The sequence below is a fragment of the Hippopotamus amphibius genome, chromosome 4 (assembly GCF_030028045.1).
Source record: "Hippopotamus amphibius kiboko isolate mHipAmp2 chromosome 4, mHipAmp2.hap2, whole genome shotgun sequence".
NCBI lineage: Eukaryota > Metazoa > Chordata > Mammalia > Artiodactyla > Hippopotamidae > Hippopotamus > Hippopotamus amphibius.
In genome coordinates, this window is record NC_080189.1 from 62748411 (window position 1) to 62769257 (window position 20847).

Here is a 20847-nt window from a genome sequence, read left to right on the forward strand (position 1 = left end):
CGACCAACTGTTAATTTGTGATTACTGGAAAGGGGTTTGGCAGTAGTCAGAAACAAACTTCTCATAGTTTAGTATCAGAAATACAGAAACTATACTCAAATGACCGACAAATGGAAATTTAAAAACATACTAACATACAACTTGATATTTAGAATTTCAGAGACAACTTTGTTGGTAATGATTTTAAGATGGGATGACCATAGGAAAATCTTGTTTCCTAAAAAACCCAGTATCTGATGGGGACTTTCCTAGGTGGCGCAGTGGTTAAGAATCTGCCTGCCAATGCAGGGGACACACGTTCAATCCCTGCTCCAGGAGGATCCCACATGCCGTGGAGCAACTAAGCCCATGTGCCACAACTATTGAGCCTGTGAGCCACAACTATTGAGCCCGTGTGCCGTAACTACTGAAGCCCATGTGCCTAGAGCCCGTGCTCCACAACAAGAGAAGTCATGGCAATTAGGAGCCCGCGCAACACAATGAAGAGTAGCCCCCGCTCGCCACAACTAGAGAAAGTCCGTGTGCAGCAATGAAGACCCAACACAGCCAACAAATAAATAAATAACAAATAAATAAATAAATTTATTAAAACAAAACAAAACAAAACCCAGTATCTGACATAAAAAATGTTCAGGAAGAAGCACTGTCAACAAAATACAGTCATGAATTAGCTGTATGTGCCTTCTCTCTCCATTTGGTCATTTTAAAAGGAACAAAATTGGACATAAGAGAACCCAGGCAATCAAACAAAAACAACCCCAAATTTTAAAATCCCAAGATATAAACTGAGAAAACTTCTTTACAGTTAGGAAAATAAATGGCACGTATTTATTCATTGTAGACTCAATGCAAAACTCTTCCGTTACGGTACTTGCATTGAGAGATAAGCAGCCTATGTAAAGAATCTCTGATAAAATTATTAAAGTACCCCCCCACACCAATTAAAAAGCAAAGGTAGATACTCCTACACAGTAGTTTCCTTGTTTTGCTTCCTAAACATATAAAATTATATATTAGGCAAAAAATCCAATTTCTTACTGTCTATTTGGTCAATATCATACTTATGGCATACTTACAACATATTCTCTTTTGATAGAGTACGATTGCTTTAGACAAGTCCATACAGGTTCTCTGAATCGAGTGAAACAGCTATAATAAAAATACAAACAAAATGCTAAATAAAACAGACAGCAATGAAATAAAAAAAAGTTACATTGACTGTAAACCATAGTGTTCGATTTGCCCACTAAAAGAAGCTCACATGCCTAAGCGTGCTTGGTGTTATGTGGTGTACTGAACAGAAAATGTGACCACAGCTTTTAAATATGCTCCTATTTTTCTATAGTTATTAGAACTCATCATCTCTGTGATCTAAATTGAGATCTGCAGAAGGATGATTTCCTCCAGACTATTGAAATAATAGCTGAAAACAGAAATCCTACGTGAAGTACCCAATTAGAGGACTTGGTAAACCAGAGACCCAATATTCATTCATAATCTAATTCATTTCTTTTACCACTTGCTGTCTTTTTTTTCAAATGGAGGATCTGTCAATTAAGCATCATATTTAAAACACGACATCAGCTTATTTTGTGATCCTAATGCATTTTACGGCATGCTTAAACAACTCTACAAAAGCAAACAAAAATCAATCAGCTGAATGTTCTGTCTGCTTTGAAGACATCTGGTAAAATGGAGTTTGGCTAGCAGCTCCTATCACTCCTAATTTTCCCAATTATTTCATAAAATATACAGAGAAGAAACCTAATGTCATGCTATGGCCATAACAGAGAAAATTAAGGGAAAAGCAGGTAGGCTGTTTGGAGAAGAATCTAACTATATTTTAACTTAGGGTGGTTCTGGTCTTTGCTTCAGAAATGGAGATAGTTCAAGAGAAGATAGAACAATTGCAAATCAACTATACGCCAATAAAAATTAAAACAACAAAAGAATAGAAGATAGAACAGAGACGTCACACTTTATCTACCCTCCGTCCACTGACTCAGAGACCAGGGCTAGTTATCAATTAGAAAACCTGGCGGACAAACATTGTGCCTCTGAAGAGCCACCCAGGGTAGCAGGGCAAGGCTTTCCCTCTCTCTGTCCTGGCTAACTGGCTATGGTAATGTAACAATTACATCCTGGTAATACAAAGCACTTCATCGTTTGAGTCAAAACAGAAGATTGGCTTCATGATATATATGACCAAATGATTTAATAAAAATGGATGCATATATATATATATATATATATATATACTTAAAAGATTAAAAGCCATTCCTATGAATGCTTAGTATGATAAATCTTGGTCATGCAGAGTACCAATTTTACTAAATCTCATTTCATTACAGTTCATCCTCTACCTATGTAGGAAAAAAACAAAAAACATGTACCATAAAACAAAACAGAAAATCAGTGATCTGAGTGTGTTCCTTAACAAAATGCTTGATATCAGTATTCTGGGTAACAAACTATCAACACATAGCAATTCCTGAACATAGGAGCAAAGACATTAAAAAATTACATCCAAGAGCTATTCTGCCGTTACTGTTCACTTTTTAAAAACTGAAGTATAAATTAAATGCAACAAAACACACACCTCTGGAGAGTTCAGTTCTGTGAGTTTGACAATTGTATACACTCTTGTAATCACACCCAAAATAAGAAACATTTCCACCATCTAGTCAGTCTATCCTGCTGTGGCATCCACTAAAAGACTTCCATCACCCCAGGTTAGTTTTCTTGGTTCTTATACTTAAGAGCTGTTTTTCAGAAAATGTTTTCACTAACAAGCAATTCTGACAAATATTTAAACTTAGTGCAACATTTCTACATGAACTTCCCAACAGACCACAGAATCTGACCATCATTACAGCTTGGCATACAAGCTTTCTTTGCCAGCAGAATATAAGTTCTTGTTTTATAAGCTAGCCTTCTACGGATAACTTAGTTGAAGAGCACATCAAAATGGTTTGCACATCATTTTCATATGCTTTATTGATGGAATCCATTCTCTTTCTCTATAAACATCAACATCAGTATTAAAATATTTCTGCAACAGAAACCTCTATCGTGTAAAATTTTTAGTCACAGTTAAGTACTTTGGAAGCTATGTGCCTACAACAGCAGGTATTTTGATTAAAGTACAGTTGGTTCTGTACTTTACGGTTCTGTAAAACGGTGCTGCAAGAGCCTAAATAAAAATATAAAATTACTGTATTGTTTCACGTACTAGAAAATAACACATTAAATTACTTTTTGAATAACGCTTGTATTTACTAGGTAATTTTTTTACTAGAAGGAAAAAAAAATCTATAAGATGTGAAAAGCATATGCAATGTATAACCATTTCAATTTTATTTAGAACACTAAAATCAGAATAGAGGCTTCCTGGTTCTACTTTTCTCCATTGAAGCAATCTCTGCTGGAACATCTCTGTCAAACCTGGCTTCTGTTAGAACAATTCCACTGACAGGAGAAAGGGTTGGGAACTCATCTTAACTGTATTAGCGTCTACACCTATTCAGTTAATACTCACTGAATGTGTACTGTGTGTCTGGCTGAGGATGCAACAGTGAATCAGGCTGACACGGAATCTGACCCCTTGGTGGAGGGAGAGCAGGCCAACAAACGGACACTTGAGATAATTTCATGAGAGATGAGTACTATGAATAGTGGCCCCGGGTCTGGTTCTACTGTCAGATGCACAGAATAACTCTTACCCCTCTTCCACATGACAGGCGTTCCCAGAGAATCGACAACTAACATATTTACCCTTCAACTTCTTTGTTTCAGAAAAACCGTGGTTTGCACCATCTTGGCCACCCTTCTCAGAAAGTTTTATGAAATCTTGAGCTTTAGATTTTTGTCCCATTAAGTGTTCAGCTCATTAACTTTAGCTTATATATTAAATTTAGATATTCTGAATTCTTATCAGACCACGTGACATTTCTCTCTGTGCCCTGTCATTCACAGAAGTGATAAGTGTGCTTTTAAAATTTTTTTAAATTAATTTTTCTTGGAGTATAGTCGATTTACAATGTTGTATTAGTTTCTGCTGTTCAGCAAATGCTTTATAAATTTTGATCTAAAGTATTAGCAGAATGTCCAGCAAGGCAGGGAATCAGTGGGTCTTTTACCAGTTATAATAGTGTTTGAGGATCACTGAGATTTGAATTCAGCTCACTGTATTATTAACTAGTCTAACTAAATATTAGTTAATTCATTCTAGAATTTTCCAGGATTTAATACAAACGTATGAGACTCACTTTCCAAGATCTTTTGCTGTCATCCTTTTTTCTTCCTTTTTGTTTAATGTAAATATTTGCTTGACCCTAGTGCTGCTGTCACTAGCAGTGGCTCTTTGATTGCATTAACGTTTTTCAACAAACCTTTCTTGAGAATTTACCACGTTCTGTGCATTCCAATGAAGTGCTTGAAAAACAAATTAACTGAGGCATACTGGTGGTTACAGAAGACCTTGTGGGCTTTTTAAAAAATATGCTGGGATTGAATTGATCTGATGCTAGATTTTCCTCATGTTTTCACGTGCCAAGCACACCTATGCTTGCCCCATGAATACACTCTCAGACATGACCCCAGCAAGGCAGCTGTGCTGGGACTGAGGGCAATGAAGTGCTCACCTCCAGCTTGGCATCCAGGTCTGCGTCGGAGGCAACGACGTGTTCATCCTCTTTCTTCCCCGTGGCTTTAATAAAGGCCTGCTTCGTTTCCCAATACTTCTGCTGCATTTTATTTACAACTGACTTATCTTGAGCATATCGATCGTGTAAGTCCCAGGGATAACTGCTAAAAAGCATGTGAAGAGCCATTTTACTCACGACTTTCACAAAGCTTAAGATATTATAGTGTGAACAAATTTATCCAAACATTTACAACATTAATAAACACATCAGTACTTTCTTACGTGGTTATTACACCAAAAGGTTAACCAAGTCTAACTTATACCAAAACCTTAAAAGTTAGTGAGGAAATTAAGAAACTTCTGCAGGAAACTGATAAACTAAACCTTGAGTTTAGATATCAAAAGACTGGACACACTCCTTTCAGAAGTGGACAAAGTCAGGCCAAGCCAGGCAAGGTGACTGCCTCACGCACCCCAGTGAGTCAGAGATAAAGCCAAACAGCAATGTTCTCTCCAGTCCAGCATTACAGCCAGCACTGAAGTGATGGCAGAAAAGCAGAGATAAGGGGCTGAAAAACAGCATACCTAAAACCTGTCACAGAGGTACCTAACTCAGAATCAGAGAATAGAATGGTGGTTCCCAGAGGCTGGGCGGGGGGAGAAATGGGAAATTACTAATCGGTGGGCATAAAGTTTCAGCTGTGCAAAATGAGTAAATTCTAGAGATCTTTCTGTGCAGCACTGTGCCTGTAGTACACAGCACTGTATTCTACACTCAAAACTTCATTAAAAGGGTAGATCTCATGTTAAGTAGTCTTACTACAGTCAAATAAAATTTTGAAAAATAAAAAAGTATTAAAAAATCGATTATGGATTTCTCATACTAAAACTTTAAATTTTTAAACACAAATGCTTAAAATACAGATAGGAAGCCATTCTTCAGGAACAGCACAGTGAAGATCACATCAAAAAGTATGTAAGAAGAAATTAGAAAAAAATTCAATTGAGAATGAAATGGAATTCTGTAAAAGTAACAAGGGTACCCAAATATTGACAGAAAATTTGCTGCTAGTGCACCATCCTTCTTTGCTATGTCTACACCTTCCTCCTGTCTAGGGTTCCCGTCCAAAATCTCACACAGGACCCCCAGGCGTCTCCCTCTACAGACATGTAACTTCTTCCGCCCCATCCCATTAGCACTCAAAATGTGCCAGACTTGTGTCCTAAAACAATAATTGCTTTATACTGTTTTACCAAAATATGTATCTCAAAACTTGATGATTTACAGTCTCCTGCCAGATAATATTTACAAGTTTCAATTCACACATTTGTTCTTTAAAAATCAAAGTTTCAGATGACTTCCTTAGCAATGGCTATCTTTGGAAAGAGGTGAAGGATTATGGTTTACTTTGTATCTTTCTGCATTATTTCAAAGTTTGGACTATGTCTAGGTATTTAATGTATAGGTGGGAGGACCACACTTAATAACATTGAACACTGGAAATAGGCTAGGAGAGGAGCATTACTCTTCACGGGCAATCATCACACGCAAAAAGTGGTAACTCTAAAAGGAGATATGTTAATTAGCTTAACTGTAGCAATCATTTCACTATGCATACCAAATTATGTTGCATACCTTAAATATATATAGATTTTATTTAAAACATATAAATAAAAAAGGTTTTCTTAGGTGCTTAAATCAGAGAAAATAAGATGAAAATATGTACAACTTTTACATAAAGATAATCCCTCTAGATAATATGTGCATTAAAAGACAGGAAGAATATACTCCCCCAAACTGTGGCTACTTCAGGGGAAAGGAATTTTTAAGAGAGGGGAATAGGATGGACTTCTTTCTATTGTGGTTTTTTGTTTTTTTTGTTGGGTTTTTTTTTTTTTTTTGGTCAAAGATCATGGATTAACAAAAAAAAATTTCCATATTGAGGGGGAGAAAAAGGATTTTAGAGGTCCTTTAGTGAACATGCCTCAGCCCTGTTATTCAAAAATGATGAATCTTAGGTTTCAAAAGGTTAAGAATCTTGCCCCAGATGACACAGGGTTAAAATTCAAGCTTCTAAATCTCACTGCAGTGTGCATTTCAATGTTCTCTGCAGCTCTTGCATTTCAACAGCAAGCAAGGAAGTGGCACAGGAATGGGAGAAAGGCTATGGGGAAGGGACCATCTCCTGGGCCTCTCCGATCTCTCCTAGCGGGTAACGACTACCTAGTTCCCTGAGCCTGCTTGCCAGGATATGACAGCCATTATGAGGGTCACAGGATGAAGCCAGCCCTTCGTCTTAATGAGGCTAGATGGAACAATTAAAAAAAGAGTCTGCCAACTCTTAGAGAGCTATCAAATGGGGATACTCAGGGAAACTAAGTCCCCTAGCTATTTATTAATTACCTTTTAAAGCCCACTGCATTTTGAGACATGCAAAATTCTTTTAAAGTTTGACATCTGATATTACAAAGGACTTGGACCTGATTGCTTCTCTACTGAGAGAGGAGGGATTTAAAAGTATATTCCTTATTATAATTAACTGTACCTTTGAAAAATGAAAATAGGCACTGCACTTTTTCATGATACAAATTAAAGGAGGTAAAGCATGACAAAGATCTGCTTGCCCAGTGGATCAAGGTTTCAAAAGAGTTCAGAAACACTGCTTGTAGCAGATCTGGAATTTATAAGTGGCTTAGCATGCTGCTTAGATGCGTTATAGACATGTAAATGGCAGTGCTAACATTGCCAATGTGCTTACCACATCTATTTTATCAGCATCATCTAATTCCAACCATGACTGTCTCCTGAATGTTCATGAAGGTGGAAGTCATGACTATAAATTAATGAGTCTGAGTTATTTTAATTGCTATTATATAGTTATATTGTTATTTTATAGCTGCCCTACATAAAATCTCTACATAGCTGTCCTATATAGCTTCCCCTATAACCCTAATATTGGAAGTTGTAAATAAGACAGATTAAAAAATGTATCAACTCATTACCCTGAAAAAATGGTGGTAAGAAAGACATCATTAGATTCCCAAGAGAAAAGTTATACATAAACGAATTTCTTAGAGAATATTTTTGGCAATTGGTTTTCACATTACATTTAGTAGGGATACTGAACTTGGCTATACTCAACATTGGGTGTAGGGTAAAGGTTATTTACTGCTACTGTGACTCTTGATTTTTCCATTGAGCAGACATTTATTGAGCATATACTACATGCTTTCCTCTTTCATTAGCCTCTCCCAATTCAGAAAAGACAACAAATTACTTACCATTTGTGTCCTGACATGTTTTCTTCTTCTTTTTCTACTGTTGATGATTTGGGAAGAAGGGGCAGGGAAAAAGCATAAGAGGATAAGTTATATTATAACCTGAAATAAAACAAATATATTTAACAGTTACATATTATATTGCAATTATGCGTTAATTTGATACATATAAAGGTTTTCAATCTAAGCCACTTCTAGTTGTATCTTAGGGGCCAAACACTATTACGCAGTATCACAGTACCCCGATGTCTAGAGTAGCCTAGCTAAGCAACACTGGAAGAAACATCCTCAATGAAGTTTAAGAAGTCAACAGGCAAGTTGAATGAAAAAAAGCAGGTTGCAGAAGACTACATAAAATATGAGACCATAACATTCCAAACAATACTCTATATTGTTGAAATATAGAAACATTATAGAGTGAAGGTATAAAGAATTGCATAGGAATGACGAACACTAAATTCCAGACGGCAGTTACCACTGCAGTGGGGAAGAGCAATATTATTTGAGAGGAGTACACAGGGACTTAGTACCCATAATGTGTTTTCTTTGATAAGCTAGGTGGTGAGTATACTGCATCTGTATGTCTCTTTACAGATTTTAAATCTTTCATAATCCATATTTCTAAAAAGTAAACCTGCACATTGCAAAAACAAAACCAAACAAAAAGAACTGACAAGTCTGAATAAGATACCAAGAAGGATACAAAGGAGGAAAATATGATTATTTCAGTTTTGACCCACAGAGTACTGCATTTTCATCTCATTAATAAACATGGGAGTCACCTGATGCCTTTGCCCCTCATTTCATTTGCCCCACTCATGGGAGCTAGCCAACCCCAGGAAGGGACAAAGCCAGCCAACCCAGCCACACTTGCCAACCAGTCACTGGAAAGAATGCAGAGCTCACTACAAGGAATGGCCTCTGACCAGACACAGACTGCTGGCTGCCAGAGGAAATGCTCAGTGTATGAAAATGCTCTGGCTACTCCAACAACATCAACCCAGTCATTCTCCCTCTGCCTCAGAAAGGGTCCTAACAACCAGGACCCCTAAAATGATTCGTTTCCAACCTTTTAAAAAATGTTTTAAGGGAATGAAAATGAGGTGTTGATATTCTAGGCTTTAGGCATGGGGACAGGAGAGAGGAAGGATATTTTCTTAGGGTGTCCGGGTATCTCTGAAAGGACAGCATGCTGTAATGAGCATCTCTCTTCTTCCTGGAGAGCATCCAGGTTTTTGGACAAGTTGCTTTGGGAATGACATTCATGATGAGAAAGGCTTGTCCTTTACTTAGTAAATCATGGAGAGGCCACGAGCTTCCAGTCCTCTTACCACCCACACAGTTTCACTGCAAGTACACATTTACTTTAGCTCAAAGCTTCCAACAAAGTTTCTCAGAAAAAGGTATTATCCAAGACAACAAAATTATTATATTCTTTCCTTGAGTTTGATCTAACTGTGAACTATTAGGATAGTTGATACTTTTTAATTAATTTTTTTATTGTGATAAAAAAGATATAACAAATTCATCCTTGTTACAATTTTTTTTTCTTTTGGCCAGGCTGTGAGGCATGTGGAATCTTAGGTCCCCAACTATGGATCAAACCCATGCCCCTGCAGTGGAAGTGCGGAGTCTTAACCACTGGATCACCAGGGAACTCCCCTGCGTAACAATTTTTAAGTATACAGTAAAGTACTGTCAACCATATGCACACTGTTGTACAACAGATCTCCAGAATATTTTCATCTTGTAGGACTGACATTCTATACCCACTGAAAAACTCCCCATTTCCACTCCCCCCAGCCCCTGACAACTACCATTATACTTTGTTTCTGTAAGTTTGACTATCTTAGATACTTCATATAAGTGGAATCATAAAGTATTTGTCTTTTTGTGATTGGTTTATTTCACTTAGCGTAATGTCCTCAAGGTTCATCCATGTTGTAGGATACAATAGGACATACACCCAGAAGTGGGATTGCTGGGTCATACGGTAGTTCTATTTTTGATATTTTGAGGAACCTCCATATTTTTTCCCACAGCAACTGCACTATTTTACAATCCTACCAACAGTGCAAGGTTTCCAATTTTTCTACTTCCTCACCAACACTCATTCTTTTGTCTGTTGTTGTTTTTTGACAGCAACCATCTTAATGGGTATGAGGTAGTATGTCATTGTGGTTTTGATTTGATCACTTGCATGTTGAGCATCTTTTTATGTGCTAATTGTTCATTTGCATATCTTCTTTGGAGAAATATCGATTCAAATCCTTTGCCTATTTTTTAATTGGGTAATTTTTGTCATTGCATTATAGGAGTGCTTTATATATTCTGGATATTAATCCCTTATCTGATACATGGTTTACAAATATTTTCCTCCCATCTGGTAGGTTGCCTTTTCATTGTTGTTTCATTTTGCTGCAACTTTTTGATTGATTTTTTTTATTATTAATATATTTAACAATCTGAGTCCTTTATAGTATAATAGATAATAAAAATCACTAAGCAATCTGCTCCTTCTACCTGAAGTTTCAGGCTATTGCCAGATTATGAAGCCATATAGCAGTGTTCCCCAAGGTATCATTTACAGGTCACTTACGCAGGAATCTTCTAGGGTGTTAACACGCAGATTCCTGGGCCCTATCCCTTACCTACTGAACTAGAATTTCTGGAAATGGGTTTGGGAATCTGCATTTGTAACAGGTTTTGCAAGTGATTCTTAAGCACATTAAAGTCTGAGAACCACAGCTAAATGGCACAAAGGGAAAATCCTCTCTGGAAATGGATCATTCTCGAACAAACCTCTGGATTATATATGGCATTAGAACAAAGGCATCATGGGTGGCAAAAGCAGGTCAGCCTGTACAGGGCATATCTGAATGTCTCATGAGATGGCAGTTTCAGCCAGCACTTGCATCTCTTTTAATGTATGTTTCAGTCCCATACACCAGGGATAATTAATAAACATTTTAAAATTTACTGACAAAATCCATCTCATCTGGCCTATCACCTTCTAAATCCACAGTGTCAAAATCACTACATAAAAAAATTGTTATAATTCTCATCCATTTATTCATTTCATTTCAACAGTTTGATTTATCAAACATGCATCAAGCATCTAATTAACATGTGGCAGGCACCGTCCCTGGCCTCAAGGAACCTATTGTCTAGATCATCTCTGTCCAACAGAAATACACTATGAGCTACATGAGTAATTTTAAATGATCTAATAACTATATTAAAAAAGTAAAAAGGATAAACCCACACATATATGGCCAATTAATTCATGGAAAAGGAGCCAGGAATATACAGAGGGGAAAGGACAGTCTCTTCAATAAATTGTGTTGGGAAAACTGGACAGCTACATGCAAAAAAGAACAAAACTGGACTACTGTCTCACACCATGCACAAAAATAAATTCAAAATGGATTAAAGACTTAAATGTAAGACCTGAAACCATAAAACTCCTAAAAACACAGGCAGTACTCTCCCTGACATAGGTCTTGGCAATAACTTTTTTGATCTGACACCAAAAGCAAAAGCAACAACAGCAAAAATAAATAAGTGGGACGTCATACTAAAAAGCTTCTACATTCTGCACAGCAAAGGAAACCATCAAAAAAATGTAAGGCAACCTACTGCAGGAGAGAAAATATTTGCAAATCATATATCTGATATGGGGTTAATATCCAAAATATATAAAGAACTCATACAACTCAATTAGCAAAAACAAACAATCTGATTAAAAGATGGGCAGAAGATCTGAAAAGACATTTTTCCCAAGAAGACATACAGATGGACAACAGGTACGTGATAATATTTTTAACACTACTAATCACCAGAGAAATGCAAATCAAAACCACAATGATATATCACCTTAAACCTGTTAGAATGGCTACTGTCAAAAAGACAAGAAAAAACAAGTGTTGGCGAGGATATGGAGTAAAAACCCTTGTGCACTGTTGGTGGGAATATAAATTTGCAGAGCCACTGTGGAAAACAGGATGGAGGTTCTTCAAAAAATTAAAAACAGAACTACCATATGATCTAGCTGTTCTACTTCTGGTTATTTACCCAAAGAAAATGAAAACACTGACTGGAGAAGATATTTGCACCCCTGTGTTCACTGCAGCCTTATTTACAATAGCCAAGATATGGAAACATACAGAAATTGCAGTGTATGTACATACCACATACATATAATGGAATATTATTCAGCCATAAAAAAGAATGAAACCTTGCCATTTGCAACAATATAAATGTAATTGAGGGCATTATGCTAAGTGAAATAAGTCAGATAGAGAAAGACAAATACCTTCTCATCTCCCTTATATGTGGAATCAAATTAAACAAAACAAAAAAACAAGCTCATAGATAACAGAGAATAGACTGGTGGTTGCCAGAGGGGAGTGGTAAATGGTTGGAGAAATGGGTGGAGGAAGTCAACAGGTTAAGAAAAATGAGCAAATATACAAATAGACACCTCACCATGGGAGACATACAAATGGGAAAAAAATCATACACAAAGACACTGACAATAAAGGAACTATGAGAAAATAAATTGTACATTAGGGAAAAGCAAACAGAAACAGCTGTGAGATATCCTACACATCTATTAGGATGGTTACATTCCAAACAAACAAACAAACAAACAAACAAAGCTGAAATACCAGTCCTAGCAAGCATGCAGAATAACAGGAAAACTCATTCATTAAAAAAAAAAAAAGTAAAATAGAAACAGTAAAAAAATTTTAAATAACATATTTTATTTAACCCAATTATACCGAAAATATTATTTCAATGTGCAATCAATTAAAATGACTAATTATACATTCTGCATTCACGATTTTGTATCAAGTCTGAAATCTGGTATGTACTTTACACTTACAATACATCTCAGTTGAGACTTAGCCACATTAAATGCTCAAAGGCTACGTGTGGTTATTGGCTAAAGTATCGGACAGTGCAGGCTGAGCAGGAAAGACAGACATATATAAACATAATTTCCAGATCCAGGAGACTCTTGACATTTGTAAGAGATATATTAAAAGGTCTTCCTGTATCCTCAAATTTGTAAATTTTGCTGTAAAAACATCATTTCCCCTGTAAGATACAATAAAGTCTACGATTAGCTAATACTTCAACTCATAACTCTGCAGAAGAAGCTATTTCTCCACTTCTGCCACAAGGCACTTATGAAAGAAGCCCAAAATGAATGGTATCAGGCCTCAAGGTTGTTAACAGCACAGAGAAGATGTCCTGAAGTTTTACTTGTGGTCACCTTACCTTGGGAGATAAGCCAGGAAGAGCAAGTATTAAGTTGCTTATGGACTGTGAGTTCCATGATAAAAAAAAAAAAAACCAAAAGCGCCAATATAGTTACATTCAGCACGACTTGACCACATGAATGTTTGTGTTTCACTAAACTCTGTCTCCCTGAGGACGAAGTAGATGAGCCAATACAATTAAGACCTACACAAAGAAGTAGGGGCCCAAGAGTTTATAGATCAATGAAAAGTTAGTTTCTAGTTTTGATGCAGCAACCCTGAGGGCGGGGGGATGAGTGAGGAGCAGCTTCTGTGCCTAAGACAAGTCATAAAGAGGAAAGATGCCTCCCTGCTCAGAGGTGGGACTGCGGCCAAGGCCAGCACCATCTTCTTGAGCGACACTAGGACTACCGACCTAATCTTCTTGGACCTTCCCCGGCTGCACCTTGATGGGATTGTAACACCTCCACCGCAGGCTGCAAGGCCAGGCAGCAGCTGACAACCACAGCTGTTGTCAGACACACGCATGTGACTGAGGGACCCTCTTGTCCTGTGGGGAAAGTTGGGAGAAGAGGGAGGAGGGCTACTTGGTTGAGATTTTCCACAGGGGTTCTGTGCAATCGTCACGCTTACATTCCGCTGTGCTTTTCTTACATGCTTGGTGCATTGAGTCTTCAATTTTACCCACCCATGTGGAGGGATCACAACTGTCCCACCTGTTTTTATTTCCTATAGCCATTAAAAAGCCACTTTGAACACACTGGTTGGCCAATACATAAGCAAAAGTTTTTTCCAAATACCTCAAGGTTCATAGAACACTAAAGCAAGCCTGGTTTAGATAAAGTTTGATGCATTGCTACAAAGAGAAGTCAGTCTGTCCTCGGCTGCCTCAAGGCCGGATCCTAGATTCTCCTCCTTGGAAATGTAACATGGGAAAGTATTTTCATTCCGTACAGGCTGCCTTCAGCTGCACTGAACATTTGTTCTGGCCCAGAACCCTTTTCTACAAGCTTATGGAGTTAGCTGACGGCACCTCTGATTACATTTGAATTATGCAAAGAGTCTAAAATTCTTGAGCTAACTCTTACTCAGATAAACGTAAGATGAGTAGTTAATTTCACCATATCAATACTCCCAACCCACAAAAATATTTCAATAAGTTTCCTCTTGACTCACATCTCCTTAGTGTGTCCTGTTTCGTATGCAGTTTCATGTCTCCAGTTAATTACCTCTCCAGCTTTAGCAGCAGGTTTCTCTCCTCCCTCCGCGAGCAGGTTTCCTATTAGCTGGAGTACTAGCTGAAACTGAGTCCAGGATCCCTTTTTCCTGTATCTGTACTGAGCATATGGTGGATTCTGTTAAATTGCAGATCGGGGCCACTGCCAAATTTGTCATTTGTCTAATTTATTCAAAATCTCTATTTTCTAACTAAAAATTGTCACCTTCTTAGAGTGCTTTGGTTCTGTTGTGCACACCAGCATTTAGCTCTCTTTGGGAAGTGGGCCATTTCCCCCGACAAGACCCAAACTTTTCAAGAGAAGAGAACAGAGTCTTACAGTGATGTGGGTGCATGGGGGTATGTTTGAATCATCCCATGGTAAAATCACTCATTCCCAAACACCAGCTTCAGGGCACCACATGTCATGGAACCCAAGGTGCAAATCTGTTCACATTCCTACCTTCCTGAAGCCGGGATGTGTCCTATAATGGACAGCTTGTCAACTGTTTGGCAGTCACTCTTCTTTCTTCATGGGACATAAAACAGTAAAAGAGCTTATAAACTACGGTTTCTTATATCTGATAAAATACAGAATAATTCTTTAAAATTAAACCTCTATAAAATTACACATCACTACCTGCCACAGACTTTGGGGCCTATTTGTGTATAAGCGAACAGGAGAATCTGCAGTCGGGGATGCTGAGTGCTGCCTGTGATGGGGAAGAAGTGCCACAGCAGAGGAAGGTGCCCAGGGTTAGAGGAATAGAGGGCAGGGCACAGAGCTGGCTTCCTACATGGCCCCTAGGCTGGGATTCTATGAATCAGTAGCTGTTGTCCAGGGGAAGGATAGGAGTGAGTGTGGGCATGTGGGGAGGGTATTATACCAGGCAGAGGAAAAGCAATGAACATATTGCTTCCACAGTAGAACTGCATGGGTGTGTACACAACCAACCATAAGCAGTTGTGTATTCCTAGAACTTAAAGAACAAGAGCTGTGACCGGGGACACATGGGGACCAATCTCTGAGGGCACCTTTAGTCACTTTCAGCATTTAGAGAGTAGACACTTGATGCTGTTTATTTCACATGTAGTGATCACCTTCTATGTCCTGTCTTTGCTAGAGAGTTCCTAATTGACATTTCATAACAAATGTTGGATGCCTGCGGCAGGTCTCTTGGATTTAGCTTCCAACTGCAGGATATTAATTTATATTATTTTCTCTTCATTCCATCTTTCCGTTTTTTCAGAGATCAACTTCATCTAGATATATTACTACCAGTTTTCAATAGTTGGTTTTGTTTCTCTGATGCATAACCTCAGAACTAATGCAAGCTGTATAATTTAGAGCCTAGAGGGAGTTCAGAAACAATGGAATGAAGCCCTTTCTTTTTTAAGCTGGGACCTGTGATCCAGGGACAGCAAAGTAAATCAGCTTCAGAGCCCAGGCTCAGATACAAGCCCCCGATGACTTGCCAAATGAACAGAAGAAACACACATCTGTCAGAGGTTCTAGGTACCACGCTAAAAAATAATTTATGTTTGTACTTTTATTTCGCCCAATGTATTTGTCATCTTTTTTTCCAGAAGTTTATCTCTAGTCACTTTCTCTTATGCCTATAATGATTTTTATAATTTCCCATGTAAAGAAGGAAAAGTGTTTTAAGTATAAATATTTAAATGGTTTCAGTAGAAATGGGGAGGAAAAACGAAAACAATTTCTCCAGGCAAAATTAACTACATTTATTATTATTATTATTATTTCCACCTTGATTCACCGAATTGTGTTCACACATAGTTAAGAAAGAGGGATCCCTGTGGAGAGTGGGAAGTTGAATCGTCTTCTATGCTTTCAAAAGCTAAACATTAATTAAAGTAACGTGATTCTGACTAGCTTTTATGGGTGTTTTTCCTATGTCCCAGATATCACACAGCTTCCCCTTTCAGATGTTGATAAGGTGATGCCTACTTGAGCATTCCATATAACTTTAAATGGATTCTGTTTCTGAGTTTGTATCTCCTGAAAATGATTTTTGACATTTCATAAATTCACAAGCAAATGTGAAATGCCATCATAATTTAATTTTATGAGTCATGCTTTAATTTTGTGAGTCAGCAAACCCTACAGGAGGAAAGTAGAATTCTAACCTTATTCAAGGCAGCTAAAAGATAGATGAGTTTTTATTTAAACCCTACACATGCAAGTCACTATTAAAATTTGCATCTTCTGTTCATGAATTTGGGCTTAGGATATTTTAAAATGATCATTTACATTTCAAAACAGCTCAAGTATTATATACAGGCATTAATTAGTTAATAACTCCCTGACTCTTAAAATAACTCCCTAACTTAATAACTCCCTAGCTCTATTAAAATCACATCCTGAAGTAAATATTTTTAATGCCAATATAACTTGTCTTCCTCAATATAAAATAAAAGCCGGTAAACCCACGACCATGCCACAGACTTGTCCCTCCTCCGAGTTACTTCACTATCTGACCTCACTTGGCTCATCTGAAAAACAGCAGACTAGGCTAGCTGCCATCTAGGATGCCCTCAGGCACAAAACTATAAAGCCAATTTTAACTATTTCCAGAGATAGTTATATCTCAGAGAAAGCTTAGAGATAATGAGCACAACATCTTCCTTTTTAAAGATAAGGAAATCGGGTTTCTAGAAACAGAGATTTTCCAAGATCAGGTTAAAGATCAAGTTTACAAGGAGGAATTCTGGGACTGCAACACCCATCAGCTAATTAGCAACCTGGTGCTCTCCTGAGTCTCTTCCCCTCTTCCAAGAGATGTCTCTCAAAGGAAAATATCAAATATAGCATCTTGTATTTGAAAAAAATTTAAAAAAAAAAGCCAACATATTCCCTAAAATGCTTTCATCCTTAACATTAATATTAGTTAAAAATATTATGTCCCCATGAAACAAACTAAAGACAAAATAAATGCCAAACTCAAATTGCTCACAAGGCACATGACCTAGATCTTGCTCTTCTTTCTCTTGCTTACAGCCCTGCATGCAAAGGAGGAGCAAGGATGAATTTTGCGCTACAACAAAAATCATGACGGCAATAACAAAGAGGCTGGCGCTGAACACAAAAAACCTCAAGGAAATCTAAAAGAGCAAATAATATGAAATGGATTAGAAGACTGGAAACAGAAAAAGAACAAATACAGTATCTTTGCTAGAGAAAGGATTTTTAAAAACCCTTGCTGTATAAATTACACTCACCTTTGATTTTATTTAGGTTGGTTTATGTAACTTTCAAATGTCAATTCACATTTAGCATCGGGATTTTAATCTCTGGTACTTGGCTTTTTCTCTAAAAGTTTAACCTCAGAAGGCAAAGAATGAAGGAACACCCCAGTCAGAGAAAGGTCTCAATCAACTTCTGACAAGAAATACTAGATCCTTCAACTGCCAGCACAGAACATTATTAAATAATGGGAATACATGTTTTCCTTAAATTAAATTTTAAAACCGCATTTTATAATTGGGATAAAATTTTTTTATGAACGATTAATCTGAGATAAGATTTCTCATCCAAGACCATGGTGTCCAATACATCAGCCACTAGCCACATGTGGCTATTAAGCAATTTGAAATATGGCTAGTTTGAATTCAGATATGCTTGCAAGTAAAACACAAACTATATTTTGAAGACTTAGTAACCACACCCTGAAGTAAAATATGTATTAAGAAATTTACATTTTGTTGATAAAATTAATGTATTTTATATTGATAGATGTATATTTAAATTTTATATAACTATATTGCTATATTATATATATGTTTACATATATGTTATATTACATTATGTTTATACTTATTTATATTTTATATATGTATTTTTTATATTTTATGTTGAAAAATATATTGGGGGTTACATAAATATATTATCTAATTCCCTCTGCTTCTTTTTAGTTGTTTCAATATGCCTACTGGAATGTTTTAAATTACATTTGTGGTTGCCCCCTTATATTTTTATTGGACAGCCTCGGTCTAAGGCATTAAGCAAAGCAGCAAACAGCTAAAAATTGATTCCACAACTCAGGTCACCAATAATCTGTACAGATATAAATACCTTTAAACAGTTTTCTCCGCAGAATGTCTGACAATCATCTTGTCAGAGATGTCATTACAAAAATAAAATCTCATTCATACACATGTATATGTATATATACAAAGACTATATATGTGTATATATACGTGTATATATAGTCTTTTTAAGTGATTACAAAATGGTTACAGTCCACATCTTCATAATAAGCTGCTTTAAAAAGGCCCAACTCCATATGCAAAATGACTGTTTTAAATCAGATTTACAGGAATGATTATGTGAAGTGGATGAACTACCATTAGACCATCAAAAGTGAGAAGAGAGGGACAATCAATCTCTCTCTCTCTCTCCACACACACACACACGCATATATAAATATCTACAGATATAAAACACAGACATATATTTATAAATGAAATATACATAATTTATATACAAATATGTACGAATGGTTAATAATATTACAAGTGTGAAGGAAGAAAAAGAATGTGAATGCAGTGATGACACCTCTGTGAAATTACACATAAGCATAATCTCAACAATCAGAACAATTTGGGAGATGCTACTATTTACAAAGTTCTCTTTCTTTAAGGTTAAATTCACAATTTAAAGCCTCTTAAAGAAATGATCAAGTAATTTCTTAGGCCTCCAGAGGATCACTCAGAGATAGGAGAGAACTTACAGATCATTCAGTCCAATCTTCTCCTTTCATAGATGAGCCAACTGAGGCCCAGGACTGAAGAAAATTTCCCAAGGCACAGAGTAAGCCTTTTTCATTAGTTTTAAATTACTGAAACACACAGACACCAATAGGTGGTTTATAAAATATCTGTGCTGTGCACAGGTCCTGTAAACAAACCAACACAGCTCCTTTCTCTGCAAATGGCATGGATTCAAGGACCTTCCTTTGTAAAGTAGTGGCCCCTAAATCATGCTGGAGTTTGGGCTAGCTTAAGAGCAAGGGATGAAGGCAGCCAAGGCAGGGCAGGGAGATGCAAGAGGAGGACCTTTAAAAAAAAGTTAGCAGCAAAGGGAAGCAGGCAGAAAGAGAGAGCTCTGTATCTTCATGAACCCCAATTAACAAAGCCACCCTTGCTTACACTGGGTCACCTAGTTGGTATTATTTGAGAACTAGTAAAAGATCCCTTTTCCAGGTTCTTGCTATTTTCTCAGGGAAGAGGTTTACTGGAATAAATAGCAGCAATAGTGCTGCTATTATTAATAGTGAATTATTAATCATTATTAATAGCAAATAAGACACAAGACCAGTTATTTTGGTGGGACTCAGGAAAGACAGAACCATTGGGCATATACCTAGTAAGGCAGATAGAATAACCAGGTAGAACCACCAGGAAGTAGCTCAAAGGCACAGAACTTCAGGTCAGGAATGCAGAGAAGAGAGAATCAGGAAGCAGAAAGAGGGGAGTGGTTTGGCAACACTGCAAAGTTTACCTGCTTCACAATGATGCCCATGCTGCCTATGGCAAAGCTGAGGAAACAGCACTGCATACAAGGACACTAAACTCCTGGCCTTCAGGGAGGAGCAGGTAGAAGGAAACTCGCCAGGGTGGTGACGACCAGCCTCCCTCCTCATGCTCTACGGGGAATCACAGCCCTGGGCAGGGTGCTGAGCCCCTTCTCTTGCAACATCCACCCCTTGCCACTACGACTTACTTCTTTGGAATCATCCAGCACCATGGCTGTAATCACTGCTGTTCCTTTCTTTTCTGAAGAGACAGGTCTTACCCTCCTGCCCCTTCCCGCCTTAGTTCATCTATTATCCCTTCTCTTTCAAGTTAATCAACCTCCCTTTCTGCCCTCAACCCATATCCTTCAACCTCTTCCTTCCTCCAGTTACCCTTCTCTTCACAGAGTTCTTCCAAGCCCACACAGTCTGGCTCCTTTCTCCACCACACCAGAGAAAGGCTTTCACGAGGAGCCCAACTCAAGTCGTCCTCTCACTTGACTTTTAAGTTCCCCTTCCTTGGCTTCTCAGAAGACACTCCCTACACTTTTGTAACTTTTCAGCTTTCTTGTTAGCTCCTTTCCCTCTGTGTGCATCTTGACTATCATTGACATACAAGGTTCCAACCCTGGCCGTCTTCTGTTACATTTTACGTGCTCTCTCCAAATGATTTAATCCACTTCTGTGGCTTCAACCAACAGCTGTATGCCAATGACTTCCAAAATTAAACACCTCTCCAGAGACTACAATGGGGGATCAAGATGTGGATTTGGTGCTCTGGAGAGATGTTTCAATCTCCATTTCCCTACGGTCATCTTCACCTGGATGTCTGACAGGCACTTCAAATTCAGCACCTCTAAAACTAAAATTATCCCTCTCCATCTCCACCCCCACATTTTTCTTCTT

The 20847-nt window shown here is 37.6% G+C and overlaps 1 protein-coding gene across 14 annotated transcripts in view; it reads right to left on the reverse strand.

The window, feature by feature from the left end:
* ICA1 (islet cell autoantigen 1) overlaps window positions 1-20847 on the reverse strand; it is a 141109-nt gene that overhangs the window by 114078 nt on the left and 6184 nt on the right. For 3 of the 14 annotated variants that reach the window (XM_057733175.1, XM_057733174.1, XM_057733161.1), the window contains exons 2-4: window positions 7928-7964; window positions 4644-4809; window positions 1077-1149 (exon numbers count right to left, since the gene is read on the reverse strand). In XM_057733175.1, the coding sequence (XP_057589158.1) occupies window positions 1077-1149; window positions 4644-4809; window positions 7928-7944 (256 nt within the window). In that variant the 5' untranslated portion in view covers window positions 7945-7964. Of the gene's footprint in view, window positions 1-1076; window positions 1150-4643; window positions 4810-7927; window positions 8027-14367; window positions 14529-14870; window positions 14937-20847 lie in introns of those variants that run through there. The other 11 variants (XM_057733172.1, XM_057733166.1, XM_057733168.1 and 8 more) reach the window with 11 other exon arrangements.